The 19,409-nt window shown below is 44.4% G+C and overlaps 1 protein-coding gene and 1 long non-coding RNA gene across 2 annotated transcripts in view; one reads left to right on the top strand and one right to left on the bottom strand.

Annotated features, from left to right (window-relative positions):
* Positions 1-19,409, top strand: part of PSTPIP2 (proline-serine-threonine phosphatase interacting protein 2) — a 796,554-nt gene that overhangs the window by 358,015 nt on the left and 419,130 nt on the right. The window contains exon 5 of the mRNA XM_069626899.1: positions 13,678-13,784. Coding sequence (XP_069483000.1) covers positions 13,678-13,784 — 107 coding nt within the window. The remainder of the gene's footprint in view (positions 1-13,677; positions 13,785-19,409) is intronic.
* Positions 3,370-4,303, bottom strand: LOC138510897 (uncharacterized). Its single transcript, XR_011280450.1, has 2 exons — positions 4,017-4,303; positions 3,370-3,937 (listed from the first exon to the last, which is right to left on the bottom strand). It is a non-coding gene; the product is annotated as an uncharacterized lncRNA (long non-coding RNA).

Below are 19,409 nucleotides of genomic sequence, written 5' to 3'. Positions count from 1 at the left end.
GCCCCCATACAGGAGGTCAATGACACCCTCACCGTCCTTGACGATGGTCAACCCCGCCTCCTCATTCTACTTAACCTCTTGGCTGCTTTTTACACAGTAGACCACCAGGAACTCACGGCCACCCTACATTGGGTCATGGGGATCAGCAATCTTGTCCTCACCAATCGTCAGAAGCTTGTTGTGATGGACTCCTCTAGATAGCAAATGCTATCCATCACCTGTGGAGTTCCGCAGGTTTGCATCCTCTGCCCAGTGATCTTTAATCTACACATAAAGCCACTGGTAGTCCTCCTAGCCACACACAACATCCACATCCACCAGCACGCCGATGAAACATAGCTATACCTCAAGATCGACTCCATCAAGGACATCCACAGGCTCAAAACCTGCCTCTTGCTGATCCAGTTTTGGAAATCCAGTGCATACTTGAAGCTAAACCCCTCCAAGACCAAATTCCGACTCCTCACCAACAACACCGAACACCTAGACATACTGTTATGCTCACCAGGTCTCTGCGGAGGCGTTGGGGCACGGTTGCAGCCCTCCCTGAACTTGAATCACCCCCTTCAGGCCTCTCCCTCAGTAGAAAAGCTGTGAGCGGTGGTACATGGTGATACTGCTCCTGTGAATTATGGAAGATAAGCTCTACGTTCTGCTACTTCTGGCAGGGGCATGTCGAATGGGATCTAGTTCCTTCACTGATCCCTGATAAGGATTAGTCCAGTCCAGCTGCGACTATGCTTCTCCTTATGATTAGTCTTTCTCGAGCTCTTGTGATGCTGTTCGTTCTGTTTAATGTCTTTTTATGTTGCTCCTATTATGCCCGCAATAATGTCTCTCTTCTGTTTTCTTCACTTAGATGGAAATGCGGCCTCAATGCAGCTGTGAGACGCGAGACATGGCCAGATGGAAGATGAATGCTACCGCAATCTTCGACAGCAGGTATGTGATGGTTTAAGGAAAAGCGCGAAGTATGAAGAAGCGCAACCTTAAACTGACTGTTTTTTCGATGTCTAACCTTGTCTTCTGTTTTTCCTTGCAGGTGCTGCTGTCAACGATGGAGCATGTCGTGCTGCGGTGCCAAGATGCAGATTTCAGCGTTCCGGAAAGTGTAAAGATTAATACTTGGTTCGCCGAAGAGGTGTACAGGTAAGAACAGCTTCCCCCAGTTGGTAAGTATGCTGGCAGGAAGCAGGATGTCCAGGAAGCAGGATCTTCAAAGATAAATCTGACCTCAGGCGACGGTGAGCGCTACGCTGCTTGTAAGTGCAGAATAATGCAAAGCATCTGTTTTGAGGATCGGGGCAGTTTATATAGCCGAGATCATGGGCACGCCTATTAGGGCCGATTTTCCAGCCACACCCTGCCACTCCTAGAGAGTGAGCACGTGCAAAGGCAATCCATTAGCAGTCACACCGAAGAATACCGTAAGGCTTCTTAGTGGATGGAATGTTCAAGGTTAATGCATCTGAAGTGCTATGTCCATAATAAAAGCTTTTTGGTGTTAAATGGATGTTCTTGTTTACTTGTATTCATTAACCTGGCACCAAAGGCGCCAGGACAGTGTCCACCCAGGGCTCCTGTGCATGCGACCCCTGCATACCTGTGCCCCTTCCTCCCTCTGGACAGCTTTAGACCCACCATTCAAGCACTGGTCCTATCCCACCTGGATGGGGTTTATACCCTCTTCGAAGGCCTCCATCGTTCTCCCCTGTACCTCTGAGAATTGTCCTATACATGGCCACATGCCTCATCATGGGTCTACGCAGACACAACTACATCACCCCATCCCTCATCAACCGTCAGTGGTTCCCACTACACACAAAAATAACCTTCCAAGTATTGTTGCATCATCTATAAGTCACCCAGCTACTTCGTGGAAGCCAGGACACATGCAGACTTGAATTCTATTGCTGAAAAAACAAAAGAACCAGAAAAAAAAGCCTTCTCTGCCTATGCCCCAAGGCTATGGAACCTTCTCCCCATCAGCATTGACACCCCCCACGCTCCTACAATTCAGAGAAGAACACAAGACCCACCTCCTTAACACCTAGGCCATCATGTGCCTCCATCCCCCGTACCACCTGACTCGCTAGAATATGTCTGGCCCTCTCCTCCCCACTACCCTGTACAGCTGTACCCCTCCTCTGTGCCACTCTGAATCCTACCCCTACTTTATAGCTGTTCTGTAGTTACCTCTGAAAAGTGCTTGTTAGCTATCTGTACTGTTGTGTACCTCTGTAAAGTACTCCATTGCTTCTGGAAGCTAGGTCCACACTCAATAAATACCATAATAATGGAGCAGCTCTGCACACTACTACAGTTGTCTTTGCTGAAACCTGCACCAGAGATATTCAGAAAAACACTCCCAAGAGCCATATAAAGACTTATATTAACTCCGTCCACACCCAGCAAACCCCCATCAAAACCATCCCAATGGGATTAGCAACAGCACTGATAAAACAGGGTGTAATCACGGGGCAATCTCTCATGAGCAGGAAGATGGACATAGACAGAGGACTAACATGACAGCTGCTTGTGATCAAGATCCACGAGGCCGCCATGTGGCAATTTGTAAATGTCAGGTGGGTGAGTCAGATTTTTTTTAAAGAATAATCCCACTGATGTCTATGAATGCATTAGGTTTGCTGTATTAGTGCTCCACCAACTACCAAGTCTGTAAGGAGTGCTCCTTTCCCTAGAATGGGCCACACTGATATTCTGCTGTGAAATGTCTTTTGAGCACAATTAAATCAAAGATGCAGTCTGAAGGACAGAATGGAGAAAAACCTAACCAGACATCCTCCCACGTGCTTCCAACAACTACAGAAACCATGCAATCGGTAGTCGCAGAAGCAAAGTGGAGCCTAAAGGAGATTTCTCAAATGTATATGATGGATTTTGAGTTGATCTGTCAAGGGCATTCACCACAAAGCATCACAAATTGCAATGATAAGTAAAACTACCGATGTTGTACCGCTGCTGACACAACCCTACGTTATCCTGCAGTCTTCAGGCAAACCACAAATGCATGACGTCTCTTTTTAATCGGGGATAGCTACGTACAACTCTCTCTCTTCCGTCCCACCTAGTACTTTCCAACTGAGCAGTGCCCGTGAGTAAGGCTGACTGTATAGAAGAAGAAGAAGCAGCCCTTGGTTGTGTCTTAGTGACCTTCCAGTGTAGAAGCTATTAGAGCAGGAAGTCCTCTTTTTTGTTCATGAGGGGCGTGTGGATGAGGACGGAAACATGAGAAAACATAAATTCCACAAAAGCTACGCCACTCTTACACACAGGGACGTGTACAATAGGAATCAGATTAGTCAGGGTCTACTAAACATTACTAAGTAGAGCCGGAGGGTCAGCAAAAATGTTAACACATTTTATTCATAAAGTGGTATAAAAACACTAAAAATAGAAAAATACACAATGTTGACATTGTATCCAACCCAAAATGTACAAAACTCCACCAAAACAAATTGTGGTATCGCCTTCCTCCGATAATTAGGAACAGTTCTGTCTCATGTGTGGTTAGTATCCCACGTGAGAGGACTACTTGCAGTCACAATCAGAAAATAGCACTCTCTAGTAGGTGTCAACGCAGAGTTGTTTCTGGATAAAACAAGGGAAAACACATATGGGCAAATCTATTCCTTTTTCCATGCACCCTTGCATCCGTCTTCAGGAAACGGGATGATGTTGGAAATGGGATTGGTGCAGGCTTCTCCCATCACGTGTTGTCATACACCAGGGACACTACATACAAAACGTAACATAACATATTTTTGATTTAGAAACTGACTTCTATTGTGAACGTTTTCCAATCTGAACTGCACCCTATGTCACCAAACTTCAATTACTTTGATGTGCCTAGGGCTTGAATTTTTATAAATGCATCATCCAATGATGTGGTCGAATTATCTGTATTCATGAAGATCTAAGAGAGAGAGAGAAACTGTTTATCTCCTATTCTGTATTTTACATTATTCTTATTAGCATTGAGGAATGGTGTTTACCTTATTCCTCATGTGTTGTCTGCCTTGAATGGGTCATGCTTCCAGGTAATGTATATCCTGTGCTTCCAGATGGTGGCACCAGTGTGGGGTAGTGTACCGTTCTGGAAGGCACTTCACATTGAACTCAATCGACAGACATACACTGGGGAAAAAAGGAGACACTGCGCCTGTCAGTCCGCTAGCATCTTATCAAGTTGCTAAATCTTCTAGTCCCTGTGTATTTCAACTTAGGTATCATCGCATTTTTCAGTCTCAAACTGCGGCCTTTGGAATCCTCAATGCGCCGTCTTCCGAACAGTAACACGGAGGTGTGAGGCACTGATGGGTAATGTAGCTTTAATCATTCTGGCGCAACAACTTGACCGATGCTTACAGTTAAAACAAGCATCAGCGGGCGCCATCTTAAATGTATCAAATCTCGTTGGTAGGCATGTTGCTTATGGATGTCATGCTTCCGGGTTTGTTAAGTTGCATTTACTTGGTTTCAAAAAATCATTTTATGTTGTCGACATCGAGCCTTGACAATTTATGATTTATGGGAGCATCACCATTTGGTTTCTTGAACCCTATTTGGCTCAGGCTATGACAAATCAGCTGCCTGGGGCGCACTTCTCGCCTAGCACTGCTCTGACTGCAGATGTTAAATGCCAGTCATGTTGAATTTTGAAAAAAGATACCAATCTCGCATGATATTGGCTTGGTTAAATATATGCAGCCAAGGCAACCAAGATATGCTGGTAGAGAAAATTATGTATGTCACATCACTAGAATGAAATTTGTTTTGTCAACCCGGGGGGAAATACTATTAGTGGATGAATAAGTTCACTCAATGGCTATATTTAAGACATTCTTCGCAGTGTCAAGTAAAAATCTATTTTAGCTCGAGTTTTATTAGCATGAGATCTCCATTGCCACTGCGGGGATGGTGTCCAATTGTTTTAATTATAAACCAGAAAATATCTGTGTGATTGTGTTTAGCCTCTTTAAAGTGTGCCCCTAGTGGTTTATCTACCAACCAGTTTTTTACACATGAGCGATGCTCACAGATTCTCTGGCGAATAGCTCTTTTTGTTATAGGAACCTGCACTGGCATTTTATTCCGTATATTGCCCATTTTGTGAGGCAATAGGAAAAAGATTTTAACTGCCACATTCTGCCTTTTAAATCAACCTATTTCATATCTTTTGTCAAAGTGCAGACAGAACATTTACCACATTTAAAGTGACATATGACAGGTGGTAAATGCCATAGGGTCGGTTGTAAAGTTTGCTTTACTTTTGGTTGTTGATAGGTATACACTAGCTTATCTTTTAGGTTGGACGTTCTCTTACAGGCGAAAGGAGGTTTGTTAATGATCAAATCCTCGTTATCTAAAATACCCCTATTTTTCAGAATGGTCCTTCTCAAGTGATGGCTAATAGGTGAGAAAGATGTCACACAGGTTATCTTCTCTGCTTTTTGTCTCGGTTCTTTTTTTAGAGTGCTCTGCCTGATGATGTTGCAGGCTCTTTTCTGTGATCTTCTAATCATATGTGATGGGTAGCCATGTTCTTTTAATCTGATGCTGAGCTGTTTTCTATTGGTGTGATAGTCTTCTATCTTGCTACTGAATGCGGAGGGATTGGCCAAATGGAAAATTTTCACGCAGGCTTTGAGGATGGAAACTGCTGAATAGCAGCAAGGTGTTTTCATCCATGCTTTTTCCGAACAGATTTGTAACAAGTTTATTTTCTGTAGATCTATAAATTTAAAAATTCAAAAACGAGACTTTGTCTGAATCAGTCTGCATGGTGATCTTAATAAAATGATCATGTGAGTTCAACCATTTCAGAAAAAGGCCCAAACTATCGAGGCCGCCGCTCCAGAACATAAAAACATCATTGATGTATCGATGCCACGTCTTTATGTAATCTTGGAATGGATTGATGGTTAGATAAACCGTGTTTTGCTCAAAATTGTCCATGTACAAGTCTGCAAGGTCTGGGGCAAAAGTAGCACCGGTGCCATGTTGTTGTTGGTAATATGCCCCTTCGTAAAGAAAGATATTTTCAGAGAGAGCAAGTCTAATACACTCTACTTAGTAATGTTTAGTAGACCCATACTGATCTGATTCCTATTGTCGACGTCCCTGTATTTAAGAGTGGGGCAGCTTTTGTGGAACTTATGCTTAGTGACCTTACAGACACACCTGATTTAATAATCTGGCGGAAGATATAAGGCAGACTGTACCTTCAGCCAGTGTCCAATGATGGGCTCTTCTTGCTACTCCTTGCAAAATCTTCGGATGATCTGCCAAGAGAGGGGCTCACCCGCTTTTAAAGGAAGATGGCCCCCAGTGATTGGTGTAGAACCATCTATGCTAAAGCTCTAACACCGGGGTCTGAAACTTTGGCTCTCCAGATGTTTTGTACTATGAGTCCCATGATCCCGCAGCATAAACTATGCTGGGTAGAGCAGATGGGAGTTGTAGTTCACAACATGTGGAAAGCCAAAGGTTGCAGGCCCCTTCTCCAACCTTTTGATGGCATGCTGCGTATCCTTTGAAATGTGGAATTGCAGCATGTGGAAAATGCACATATATGTGGCACCTACAGTGATGCATGATGATTCTGAGTAGTTCAAAATCTGTCAAAACGTGCAGATTGTGACCGACAATCTGCATCACCAGATTAGGCCAGTCTTTCCACAATTGTAAGGCTATAGTTCACAGGGCCCTAGGCTAGGCATGGGCCTCCTGTGCTGTCGCCCAGTGCCCAGCGGTCATGGGGGCCCGCAAGCAGGCACCATCTGCCACTTGTTAATCAAGTAGTTCTGTTTGATTGATTGTTTATTTATTATGCGCTTAAACACAAGTCTTTCAAAGTGCAACCATGCATGGCAGATGAAGACATAAGAAAGGCAAGACAAACGATCTTACTAAGCATGGTAGATTCAGATCATGCAAGTGCACAGAACAGGAAGTGTGAGGGGCGGGGCAGTAGGGACCAAGTCGGCCCAGTCCTGTCAGAACATGGCTTAAGTTCAGAGAGATACGACACTCATGGGTCGTAACCTAAGTGCAGTAGTGATGTGGAAAGTGCAAGGCCCGGGGGCAAGGGCAATGGCGAGGAAGCTTGGGACCTGTGAGGCTCTGTAGGTACACCAGGCAGGCAGTCAGCAAAACTGAGCAGTAGTAGAGGAGAGAGAGTTACAGAGCAGAAAGAGGTGGTTAACAGGGGAGAGGGAGAGAGAAGGAGGAGGCGTAGAGGAAAGTCTTGAAGTCTTAAAGAGTTTCTGTAACTTAAGGAGATCCTGCTCAAGCCAGAGAGAGGCAGCTAGGCTGTTCCAGGGGGAGGCACCTGCAGTGGATAAGGATCTTCCACCAAGTCTCTGCTTGGAGAAGCGGCTCACCCACAGAGAGTTGGAGGAAGACAAGCGGAAGGCTCGGGAAGATTATTTAGGAAGAGAGCGTTGCACGTAGAGTGGGCCCAGGCCCCTGAAAGCCATGTGGACAATGCAAAGGGTCTTGAACTTAATCATTGCAGCCAAGGGGAGCTAGTGAAGGGATTTCAGCACCGGAGAGATGCAGTTCCTGGGCTTGAGGCCAAGGATAAGCCTTGTTCTGTTCTGGATGAGTTGAAGAGGTTAGAGGGTAGAAGAGGAAGGTTGAGAAAGAGGCTGTTGCAGCTTTCAAGAGCGGCTGCTCTGTATCCGGTGCAATGCTTTTTTGTCTGTCATAGCGTGGTCGTGCTGCCCGTCACCGTGGCCTTGCAAATACAACGTATTGCTCTCTTTGTTTTGCAGAGCATTTAAAGTGGAAGCTTTTCGTAAGTGATGGTTCGTTTAAGTAGCCATTGTTCTGATCTTGAGCCCTGCTGATATTGCTAACACATGAAGACCTTTACTTATTACTCTCTTTCCCCGACAGCCGTTCTGGTAACTAGGATCTGCTTCAATCACACTATACCTGGCCCTGCCCGCCCGACGCAGCCCAATTCCTGCCTTGACATCCTTGAAACCTGCCATAGCCTAAAATAATAAAAGCATTGCTTGGCGAGTCATTCAAAATAATCCCTTAGTGCTGAATGAAAAGCGTATAGCTTCTTTGAACAATATGGACAAATGTCTACAGCACAAAAATAAAAGCAGTTGAGAAACAGCTATAAACACAACAGTTTACTTCAGTTAGCAGAACACAATCAACGGTTTTTGCACTACATGCCAAAGTCTGATGAAGTTTTCAAACCCAAATTGTAAAAGGTCCGGTGGCAAACAATATTTCCACAAACTACAGCTGAGAAGATGTGTAGTTGTAGACTGGTCTCAAATCTGGCTTTTCCATTTAACCAAAGTGTGTGCTCTTGGGCAAATCATTTTCTCTCATGTTCATGTCTGTCAAAATGAGAGTTCTCTAGAACTGATTCAGCTCACCCTGCCAGCTGCTACAAAATAAAATGCCGGACTCCTGATATTGCCAGAGAATTCATAAACTGGACATCATGGTTAACTTGCCTCTTGGCTTACTCCTGGCAACTTCCTTTTTCTGAAACTTTACGTGAACACACCGAGTATTACAGGCTCGTTCTGTGACGTCATTAAACATGCAAATACGGGGGCCGCACATATATTTTGCCGCCCACGGCCTCGCAAATCCTAGCCTTGATGTTGCAAATACGACTGTGCGCAAGGACCCACTAAATGTCGAAACCTCGTCACGAGGTCGGCGCATGCATTATGGATTACAAAATGTACGTATAATATGGATTTGAGTAAAGTTGCATATTGTTTGCCTATTTCGAAAAATCAGTCTTTAAAACGAACCCATACTGACAACACAGGTTTGATCCCCGGGTCCGCACTAAGAATACCTCTGGGTATTAAGCGCGTTGTAAATAACTCATTATATCATATCTACAAACTACAGCCAAGTAGAAAAACTCAGTGGGGTATCATTTTCTAGAATATAACGCGAGTGCACAAATATTTATGGCCGGTAATCGTGATAATAATATACCTTGAAAGGCGTGGATCGATCTGCCTATGGAATACATCAACATAGTTATTAGGCTATATGGAACTGAGCTAAGAACAGCAAACGTATAAAACAATAATTGTTCCTCAGTGACCTCCCTCAACTGCACCATGCAGCAACACATTACTGTAGCAATCACACCCCAGTTGGGTGGCGCACATGACATTACCGACCATGTACACACCTCCGACTCGGGAGAGATAGCTATTCACACCCCAGGGTTTTCCTGGGGTTGGGGAAGAGTTGAAAACAAATTCAGGATTTAGGCTCCACGCATACTGCGGGAGACCATCTCCCAAAAACAAAAGATGCCTGCCACCATTTCTTAGTCCCTCTTCCATGTCCATGGTGGCGGCCACCGAGGGAGGATTGCTGGGACCGGAGTGCAAAGCTTCAGTTCAACAGGTACGTTGGGTGGGAGGGGCGTGGGGAAAGTGATCAGGATCTCTTTGGGGGGAGGGGAGGGCATGGGGAGGCAACAGGGTGAGTCTCCCTGTTGTTCCACGCAATCAAGATGGCACCACCCTCAGCAGACTGGAAAGAGTGGATGGTACACACTGAACTTTCGCCTGCTCTTCCAGCCACCTGATTGGCTGAGCACCCTTCTCCTGATGTGATTGAAGCATAGAATCAGGTGTCCGAACTAGTATCTTACAGTACATAGAATAGCATAGAATTGACATATTGGTTTTAAGGAGGACATATATCTGCCAAAGTAGGTTCCATTCGGAGGGTTTCGTGTTTTCACTACTCTCATTATTACTCAGAGTAAGTACCGGCTTGAATTCTGATGTCGCCCAGTGATTCCCATCTGGTCCTCATTTTGCTGATGTTGGTGAACTTGATGCCATCCACCTAATAGCTATTAAGGGCTTACCTATTAAGGAACCCAAATCTGCACATGCATATTTCACACTGCCAGAGCGAGATGACAGTGTGACATTTTGCAGTTATAAAAATGGAGAGTTAAGGCCTCTTTTCCCTGTTATTTCCTCCATCGCCCCTATCACTTAGGACCAGAAGCGAGAAATCACTGGCCATTCATACAACAAATCATATCATGCACGCGGGGAGCTGTACGTTTGGGGTGCTTAGTAGATTGTGCCTGAACTATGCAATGTTTAGTGACAGGTGTGAGGGATGTTCTATGTAGAATGTTAAAATGTAGCTGTTTGGCGCAGGCATTATGCGAGTTCTGCTTGCCATGTAGACTTGTTTTGGGCCATTTGGTGTCTGTCCAGTAATCCCTACATTTCAATTGGGGCTTATACAGGCTTGAGTCAATGGAATTATAACAAATGAGAACAACCCAAGAGCTTTCGCCAAGCCTTAGTATGCTACCGACGGTGGAAGAAACCTTCTGGATCATAGGAAACCCAAGCCGTGCCCCCCACGGTACCTTAGCAATCCTGCCAACCTCACGAAGCTACCTTTTATGTCACCATATTGTGCAAACATTCTTCAAATAGAATTTATACATCCTCATTATGAAGGACCCCACACTCTGTGCAATCACCCTTCCGATCCATTACAGAGGCAGCTTCAGCAAATCGTGGTAAATTCCAAAATGGCTATCGCTGTGCAGATGGGGGTATTGCATCGTCTCTTCTTTCTAAATCGGCCCAAATTTTGCATCTAAGATTAAATAAATAGCTTACTGATTTGGGAAGACAGGCATGACTAAGTTATAGTGTAATTTCGTTACCTAACAAGTGCTCTTCAGCATCATCGTTTTCAAAGAACGTATGAGGTAGAAACTGCATTTGCGAAGCCAAGTAATATAGCTTCCAACCCACACTCTTCAATGGTTCTCTCAAGGGTACGAAAAGAGACCCTGCATCTATCTTGGTCCTAGTAAATATTCACTGACTTCTTGTCCCTTGCCTTAAAAACCTTAGGAGGGATATATATGGATGGGCCGGAGAATATATATGAAGGTCTGGGGAGAATCAACATCTTACTTGACTCTATACGGCTAATCATTGATTCGAGCAGTGATCCTCAGAAGATAAGGAGAGCTTACAGGTTAATTATACGCAACTTTCTATTATCTCCAGCATATCCAATGTTGTGTTTCAAGAGTTTTTTATAACCAGCATGCTGTCTGTGTACATCACAATTATATGTTCCACTCTGGAAACCGTCACCCAACTACCCACAAAAAGAGCAATCGCTAACGCCTCTACCATTAAAGCAAAATCAGTGGCTAGAAGGGACATCCTTCCCCTCGCCACCCTCCAGCTCTTGGATACCACTTTACCCATACAATAGGGGTCCATGGTTCATTGTATGTAAGGAAAACTGTGCTCAGAAATTCGGAGCCAAACTTAAGAAATCTTAACACTGAAAAGATGAAATCCTACTTGTTGATGTTGGCTGCCCCGTGAAGGAGAGGGGATCAGTGATGTGGTAGTGCCATGAAGACATCAAATGATATAAGCTGTATTGAAATGTGGGTAAATGATCATGTTGTGAGGGGTGAAGTTATATCTATTGTGAAAGCCCCCCCCCCCCACTCCCTGGAAATTGATACCTGAATCAAAATTGCATCATATGAGTCTGAGTGTTTGTTATTCTCTTTTAAATCTCAGCAGACAATTGGTAGGGTAATCCCCATCTATGGACCTCAGGCAATGCTTGCACTCGAGACTCAGCCGGCAGGGAATGTGCAGTAAAGATTCCTGAGACAGTGCTTTGAGGGGCACCTGGTGAAGGCTACTTAGCCACCATCTTTGGATCTGGACAGGCCTTAACAGTTGTCACAATAGAGCATTATTCCCCTGTGGAAACACGTTAGGAGGCTGTGGCTTGAGGAGCTGGATAATAGAAATTTTCCAGACGGAGGCCGTCAACGTCGATATTTGTAAGGAACTGGAAATGGAAGAAGGGCTTAGAGAGAATACAAAGGTGCCGAATGTTTAGACAGGAGTGGGAAAGGTTAACCTGAAGTGTCATGGTCAGGGTGGGGTCGGACCACAGGGATTATATAAGGGTTGGTGAGTTGGAGGGTGGGTCGGGTTAGCTTAGGTGGTTGGGCTTAGAGGGATAGTGTCTGTTGGCTTTCAAGTCTAATAAACGGGCCCGATTTGTCCATTCCTTTCAAAGCCACTTAGTTATTTTTTCTTTACTTCGATACAATCAACAAAATTTAAGGTGTTTTCTCTGCAAATGAGGCAACGGTTAATTATTTAATGCCCAACCAAACTCCAGTATCAGTTGCCTCCATCTAAGGTTCTATAAGGTGCTTCGGCCTGATACAAAATCTGATTGATCCGCATGAGCTCACTGTAGTTAATAGGAATCATTAGGAAAGAATCTTATTAAGTACATTGGAGTCAACATTTAATACTGAAAGTGGCCTATATGATGAACAACTAAGTGGTTCCTTCCTGGGCTTAATAAGCACAGCTGCCACAGATTCTCTCATAGAGTTGGGTAGTAACGCAGAAGCCAGAGCCTCCTCTAGAACCTCCTTCAAATTTGGGAAACAAGTGTTTTTTTCAAAAGGAGAATGAAATTCATTTGGAAGCCCGTCCAGGGCAAGAGCTTTTTCAAGGGACTGTTTCTGTTCTTCTGTTAATTTGGGTAAAGCCTGCAGGCCACTGTCCTCTAACATCTGCTTCCAGTCTAGAGTTGAGGATATAGATCAGAGGAAAACCTTTTGACGACTTCATTAATAGATTCTTGTCCAGTGAGTAAATTATAATCTTCTTCTTTTTTTGGCATAGAGTGTTCATTGCTAGGGATTCAGACAGAGCAAACAAATGCGGTGCTAAACGCATCTCCCCATATTTATGAAGGACATTCCGATGATTTGTATAGTGTTTCTAGAGCTCTGACTCAATTTGCAAGATTGAGTGAGTTTCCCTAACTCCCTAAACCCCTAACATAGATGAAGATCACGCAATATGAAGGGGTCTCCTGACGATACATATTCTCATTAATGATGAAAGAAATGTTGCACCACATTGTGTATGTATGTATGTATGTATGTATGTATGTATGTATGTATGTATGTATGTATGTATGCGTTCCTGTCTTTTTATGAAGTTAATATGTTATTGCACATAATTAAAAGTTCGAATTATATTCTCTTAATTAATAGTGCTGTGTGGATGTTAGGACCAGACAGCACCTTGATTACTTCAGGAGACCGAAACTTTCTGTCTCTTAGTCAGGGCTAATATTGTAGACTATTACAAGACTGGGCCTTCCCTGATACCCTTGTTAATTTATATGGAATGGTTACTCTCAAATTTTGATTTTCCTATGGAATCCGTCTGAAATTACCACCTCGTGCTAATTGGCAGATTTCATAATAATCCATTGTACAGGCCTTCCACAATCGTTATTTGCGTCCAGCATTTACGATTTTCCACAAAAAAACATGTTAACCCTTTTAATGTAAGGTGCAACACTTTACATTTACTCTACGATTGAGGAATGATGAAAGTTGCATGGGCGGGACCATTTTGCACTTGTGTGGAAATGGAAGCATCTCTTTAGTGTAATTTAATACTGTATGAAAATGATGTTCAACGTCTCCTATATCCAGTCCCTATCTTGCTGTGGTATGAAACAAAGCCTTTTTTAAATTAATTAGATTGTTTTGGTCTAATTGATTTCTTGTGTGCTATTTTTCCCCTTTAGAGATAGAGAACGTGGGTCAGTTTCATCTTCAGCTGGCTAACACTCTAAGGGACGAGGCACGGAAAATGGAGGAATTTAGGGAAAAACAGAAGCTAAGCCAGAAAAGGGTAAGTCTGCTGTCTGGAACCTTTATCCAATCAAGTATGGAAACTCAATAAGACACCAGAGTAATATTATTATTTAATCTAGTATGATATAGAATTTAGATTGAGAACAGGATTTCATAGGGAAGAAGGGAGGGCTTCAGAAAGCAAATACAAGTCTCCCCGGAGAGGATAATCCTAGGTAATGGCATGCAGCCCATTATCCTGGAGGTAGCAAAGATAAGGGACTGTGTGCTGCACGACTGTCATTCTGTATATGCGAGATCTCCAGAACTATAAAAGGATTTTTCCACTTGGCCCTTTGTAATTCCATCTGTTCACGTAGCCAGTGTGGATTTGTTTTGCAGGCAGATGGGTGGAGACACGCAGTTCTATGAAACAATGCTTTTGTGACTGTGCCTGCAGGTAATATAACAGAGGCATGCTTCAAGGTATAGGGAAGGAGCTCTCTCCAGTGTGGCCCTCTGCTATGTACCCAGTCATTCTCAAAGGTGATTCTAGCCAGGTCTAGTCAAAGCATTTGGGTTTTGGTTGTCGGGATTTAAAAATTGTTTAAGGTTCAGAAACATTTTGGGATTTGTTAATTGAGCTTATTGAGTTTACCTAAGCATATCAGAGGGAAATCTTCTTGGGACCTTGATCGTAATCCCTTAAAATCATTAAGTTCAACATAGTGTTTCCCCTATTCCTCTATATTATTAGTAGGGGCTTGGCTTTCCCCATCGTCAGGTTCCCACCTGTACTTCTTTGGAGGATACTAGCGGTGACCCCACTGCCCGGGATTTCTTAGGGATTCGCCTCATTGGCATGAAGTGCATTGAATGATGGTTGCCCTGCCCTACTATTGTCTAATGGCTACTTTCATCATTGTTGATCAATTGGCATGACCCTGAGTGAAGGCATCCAGAGTGGCCTCCTGTGTTCCCTTCTCAATGTGCGCTAGGCGTGGCACGGCAGTGTACAGCACAAGGTAAAAGGAACACGGAACTCTGGGTTTTGTCTCCATGCTCATTCCGAAGGCATAATAGAGGAAGCCCGGGAGAGATGATCTGCTCCTGGTGAAATATCAGAGAGTTCTAAGATCCTCCATAGCCACAGGTTGTACAAAGACCAAGCTCAGAAAGTCACACACTAGGGCACAGCTCTAGAAGTGGACTGGCCCATAGGGAACTTTGGAGATTTGCTGCTGGGCCTCTGCACCCTGGGCCTCTTTTGTTGGGGTACCTGGGTTTTCTGCTCTTCTTAACTTCTCTCCTATGCAACCCACACCATTACTTCCAACTCATCTCTCATATCCAATTGAAGTAAAGATGTTATTCCTCACTCTTAGCAAACGTTATATGCCATTTATTTGTTATTTTTAACTGCTTTTTTAATACCAATATAGGGGCAAACGTGATTTAAAATTCACTGTTTAGAGCACATTTTTCCAACTTTTCTTACGTGACAACCCCCACAAAACCCTACTTAGAGGAGGTGGGCCTGTCACAATGGTGTAATGTGGGGGTCCTTTGTAATCTATTTGCAGAGCCTCCTTTGGTACCCAGTCTAACCCTATCAATCCTATCTCCTACCACATTCTTACTTCACTGGCTCTCACTTTCATGTCGAGCGTTTTCCTGCAGTACTTTGAGTGTAGCATTAGAGCGTGGAAGTGGGAGATGTTCGTAAGACTGCGGATTTCGCTTTGAAATGATGGTGCCTGTCGAGCTACTGACCCTGTGTTCTCTGTTTTCTAAGAAAGATGTCACATTGTACTCCTGTGCTTGTTTTAAAGAATTTGTCCTCACTTTTCCATATGTTTAGAAATCCTGTCCTCTGATGAAGAGTAGTTCTGCATCTGCTGTCGGGGCCCCTATCCATTCCACTCTAAGGATCCAACAGTGACTCTTGTCAAGTTTGTTTTCTAGCAGCCCTACTCAAAATGTGTTCTGCTGGCTGTTTGCTCGGGTATTTCTACAGTCTGGGCTCTTAACGCACTACTTGCGGCTCTGCTGCAATTTTAATGTTAACCATGGTATGGTATGGTACTGCATTTGGTAAGAGCAAACATCCACTTCACCAGGCGGTATCAAGGCACTGAAACAGAGGGTACAGAGTGACCCAGTCCAGACCAGAGCTGATGAATTAGAGCCCTCCCACCCCTGGCCCCACCCAAAGCAACCTGATCAAGGTGGGAACAGGAGGGTCTTCAATTTATGTCGGAAATCTATGTGATTTTCCAATGTCAGTTCCATAGCTGGGCTGCCACTGCCGAAAAGGAGTGGCCTCTCCCATTTTACCCAACGGAATGTAGGCACCGATAGTACGTTGGCAGATGCAGAATGGATCATCTTCTGGGGACATAATGGCAGAGTTTGGCACTATTGAAATCAGGTGTTCGATCATGCAAGGTTCGATGTACCATACACACTGTCTTAAACCTTATCTGTTTCTCCACCAGAGACCAATGGAGAATTCTCAAGACAGGAGGGATATGCTCTCTCCTTCCAGACTTCTAGCTGATGCATTCTGTATTCTTTGCAATCTGTCTATCGCTGTATTCGGTAGCCCAAGGTACAAAGCATTGCAGAAGTCAAGTCTACAGGATATGAAGACGTTCACTATCTGGACCTTGCATTCGAAAGAAAAAAGAACCAGAAGCCATTTTAAGCTCCGCATCTGGAAGAAGCACGCGCTAGATAGTTGTGATATCTTGCTCTCCAAGAACATAGAGGAATCTAGACAGACTCCCAGATTCTTAGCTTTCGGGAGCGGCGAAGGACAGCTCCCCAGAGAAGCGGGGTAATAATGGGACACCCATGCTGCAGCCTCCTGTGCCCCAGAGTTGCAAGGCCTGTGACTAGCCGTAGGAGCAGAACAAATTAACATCTCCATTTACTGGATGTTAAACCTAAGCTGTTGTGTTGCATCCACATACTGACCTACTCTAAGCATGCCACCAACCTGTCATCATTCTCGCCTACTTGGAAAATCAACTGCGTATCATCCACATAGAGTTAAAACCCCACACCCTCAGACCGTATAAGGTGAGCTAAGGGTCCCATAAAGAGTTTGAACAGCAGGGGACTGAAGTTCAAGCTGTGCGGCACTCCACAGGATACTTGTTTTTCAACAGATCCCCAGTGGCACACAGCACTTTCAAAGGTCACAGGTTCTCGCTTGACAGTTACTGTGACAGCCATGTCACGGCAGCACAGAGGTTGCATTTAAATATGCACCGCTACTCTAAAACTACATAATTATGGCAAACTACCTTCCTGGTGGCAGTTCAATCTTTAAACATTAGCAATGTCCGACTTGAGGTATGATGGCTGACAATACTTAATTATTAAAGTCACATTTGATCTGAACCATACATATATCACCACTGTGATGCCAGGCCTGCCACAAAAAGACTGTGTTTATTCTCCCACGACTGGCTATCTCAGCTGCAACCAGCAGGACAATAGCTAGAGGGAGCTTCCTCTCTTTTGGTCCTTTGTGAGGTCGGGGAACATACCGCTCCAGCAGGATAGCCCCCTGTCCTGGGAAACATAAATCTAAAGGCACACTCTTAACAAAACAACTTGCCACCACACCAGGGAGTTGCACAGTAAAAAGCCCTTGTTGCTTTAGGTCTGAGAAGGCAGTGGGGTTAGTGTAGTGAATGTAAGCATCCCCCAATAAAGCAGTAAAAACCCCTTAATGAGAGGCAGTAAAGGACACACCCCAGGAGGGAATGAGACCACGACCAAGTGCGGGTGAAGATAAAAGGTTTTACCTAGATCGATATAGAGCATGCAAAGGACTCTGCAAACTCCGAGAGCGCTCTGTCTGATAATAGCAAAGACAGTCATACTTATCACAAAAATACGTCATGCGTGATGTAAGCTATAGGGGGCACATAGTCTTAGGGATTGGGTGGCATTAGTTAAACTATATACAATGTTTAGTTATGCTGCTCCAGGATTGGTGAACGTCTGCACGGTGCCAACGTGGGGTGGACGGGTCATCTGGGCTCGTCAGGGTGGAGCTGCCAGGCCAGACGCTGTCTGCATTGAAGATTGGTGGCTGCACTAACACTTTTCCCTTGTGGCCACTCACACACACACATTCATTATAATAAACAGTTTCAGGATGTCCTGTAAATCCTTTAATACAACAATCTAAGATCAGAGAGAGACAGAGAAAAGCAGTATGCAACATGAGGTTTCATCAATACATCAGTGTGTAGTCACCCCTACCAAGGGGCCTTGTCTCATGAGTCCAGGTGCCTTATCAGGGGCACAGGGCACAGGGCACAGGCCAAGCTGTTTTTGTCATTATTTTCTGTTAGATGTAATGAGGGATGGTTTTACGATATGTTGGTACCGGGGTGAATAACTATCTTCATGGCCCGTTAACTTGGGATGAGCTGGAATACCATTGGGTCAATAGGGATACATAACTGTTCCCTTGAAGGCGGTGGGATTTAGGACCAGGTAGCTCATAATTCCCTTGGCCAGGCCGTGGCAGCTTCTAACATGGGGGCGGTGAATACTTGAAGTGGGCCCAGCAGGAATGTGGGGAGGTGAGGCTGTGCTGTTCGAAACCCAGCCCGCCCCGGCGGGCCTTGGCGGGAGGAGGGGGAGATGGCCTTGTAACTCTGAGTGATTCCCTATTCACCGGACTGCACACTGTACTCTTGGGGTGGGGGGGACGAGTGTTAAGCTGGAAGTTACACATTTCTTCAGGTTTACATATGCTTACATTAGTAGGTTCACAACAATGTAGATTTGTCATTAGCACAAAGAGTACATATCAACTGTCGACATTATACTTGCAGTTCATGAGAACGATAATCATATAACAGACATGAGGTAATGTTAGATTGGGTTATGTGCTTGAAAACAAGTGAGCAATATGTTTACTCTAACATTTTGATTACAGTAAAAACTGGCTCAGTGCCCTAGATGGCCTACATATAGTATAATCATAGGTTATCACATTGTATACAGGCTTTTTACATATTGCTTCTTATCATCCTTTTTTACAATAGCAGCAAACGTTAGTCAGCACAACAATTAGGTATCAGAGCGCATGATGTCCTGGGGTGGGCGGGGGTTATCACGCTTTTACTAGTATTATATGCTTTAGCTTTTTTCAACACATATCTTAGCAATCATGGATAGGACTGTGACACCCGAGGGTTAGTCGGTATGGTTAACCCTTCATCTGGGGGGCTGGACAGGAAGTCATGGACATCATATATCACAGACGCTGTGGGTTAAACGCAAGGTCAGGGCATGTAGGGTTGGGATGGTTTCTGTTATTTTCCAGACTCCAACTACGAGTCCGGTCACACCTGGGGCAATGATGTACTGCGGAAGGTAAATGATACAGTGTTTGTTCTGTTATTTGTTCGCGTCTAGTTGCTCGTGAGAACAGTCCTTCAGCGGATCTGCCATGAGGTGGAGGCTGAGGGAAGTGCAGGCCTCTCTGTGTGCGGTCAAGAGGGGGCCAAGCTGCAGCTCTGTATGTAATCGATTCTGAATGGGTCAGGCTTTAGCACACTTAAAATGGAGTCTTTCTCATTACAAAATGGTGTCTATGCTATACCAGGCCATGTGGTCATGCAGCTTCACGCGTCGATCCGCAGCCGCCCTG

This window comes from Ambystoma mexicanum, chromosome 6p (assembly GCF_040938575.1).
Source record: "Ambystoma mexicanum isolate Mex_15411 chromosome 6p, UKY_AmexF1_1, whole genome shotgun sequence".
NCBI classification, from domain to species: Eukaryota; Metazoa; Chordata; class Amphibia; order Caudata; family Ambystomatidae; genus Ambystoma; species Ambystoma mexicanum.
The sequence above is the reverse complement of the archived record's forward strand: the minus strand, read 5'-3'. Positions and strand labels throughout refer to the sequence as shown.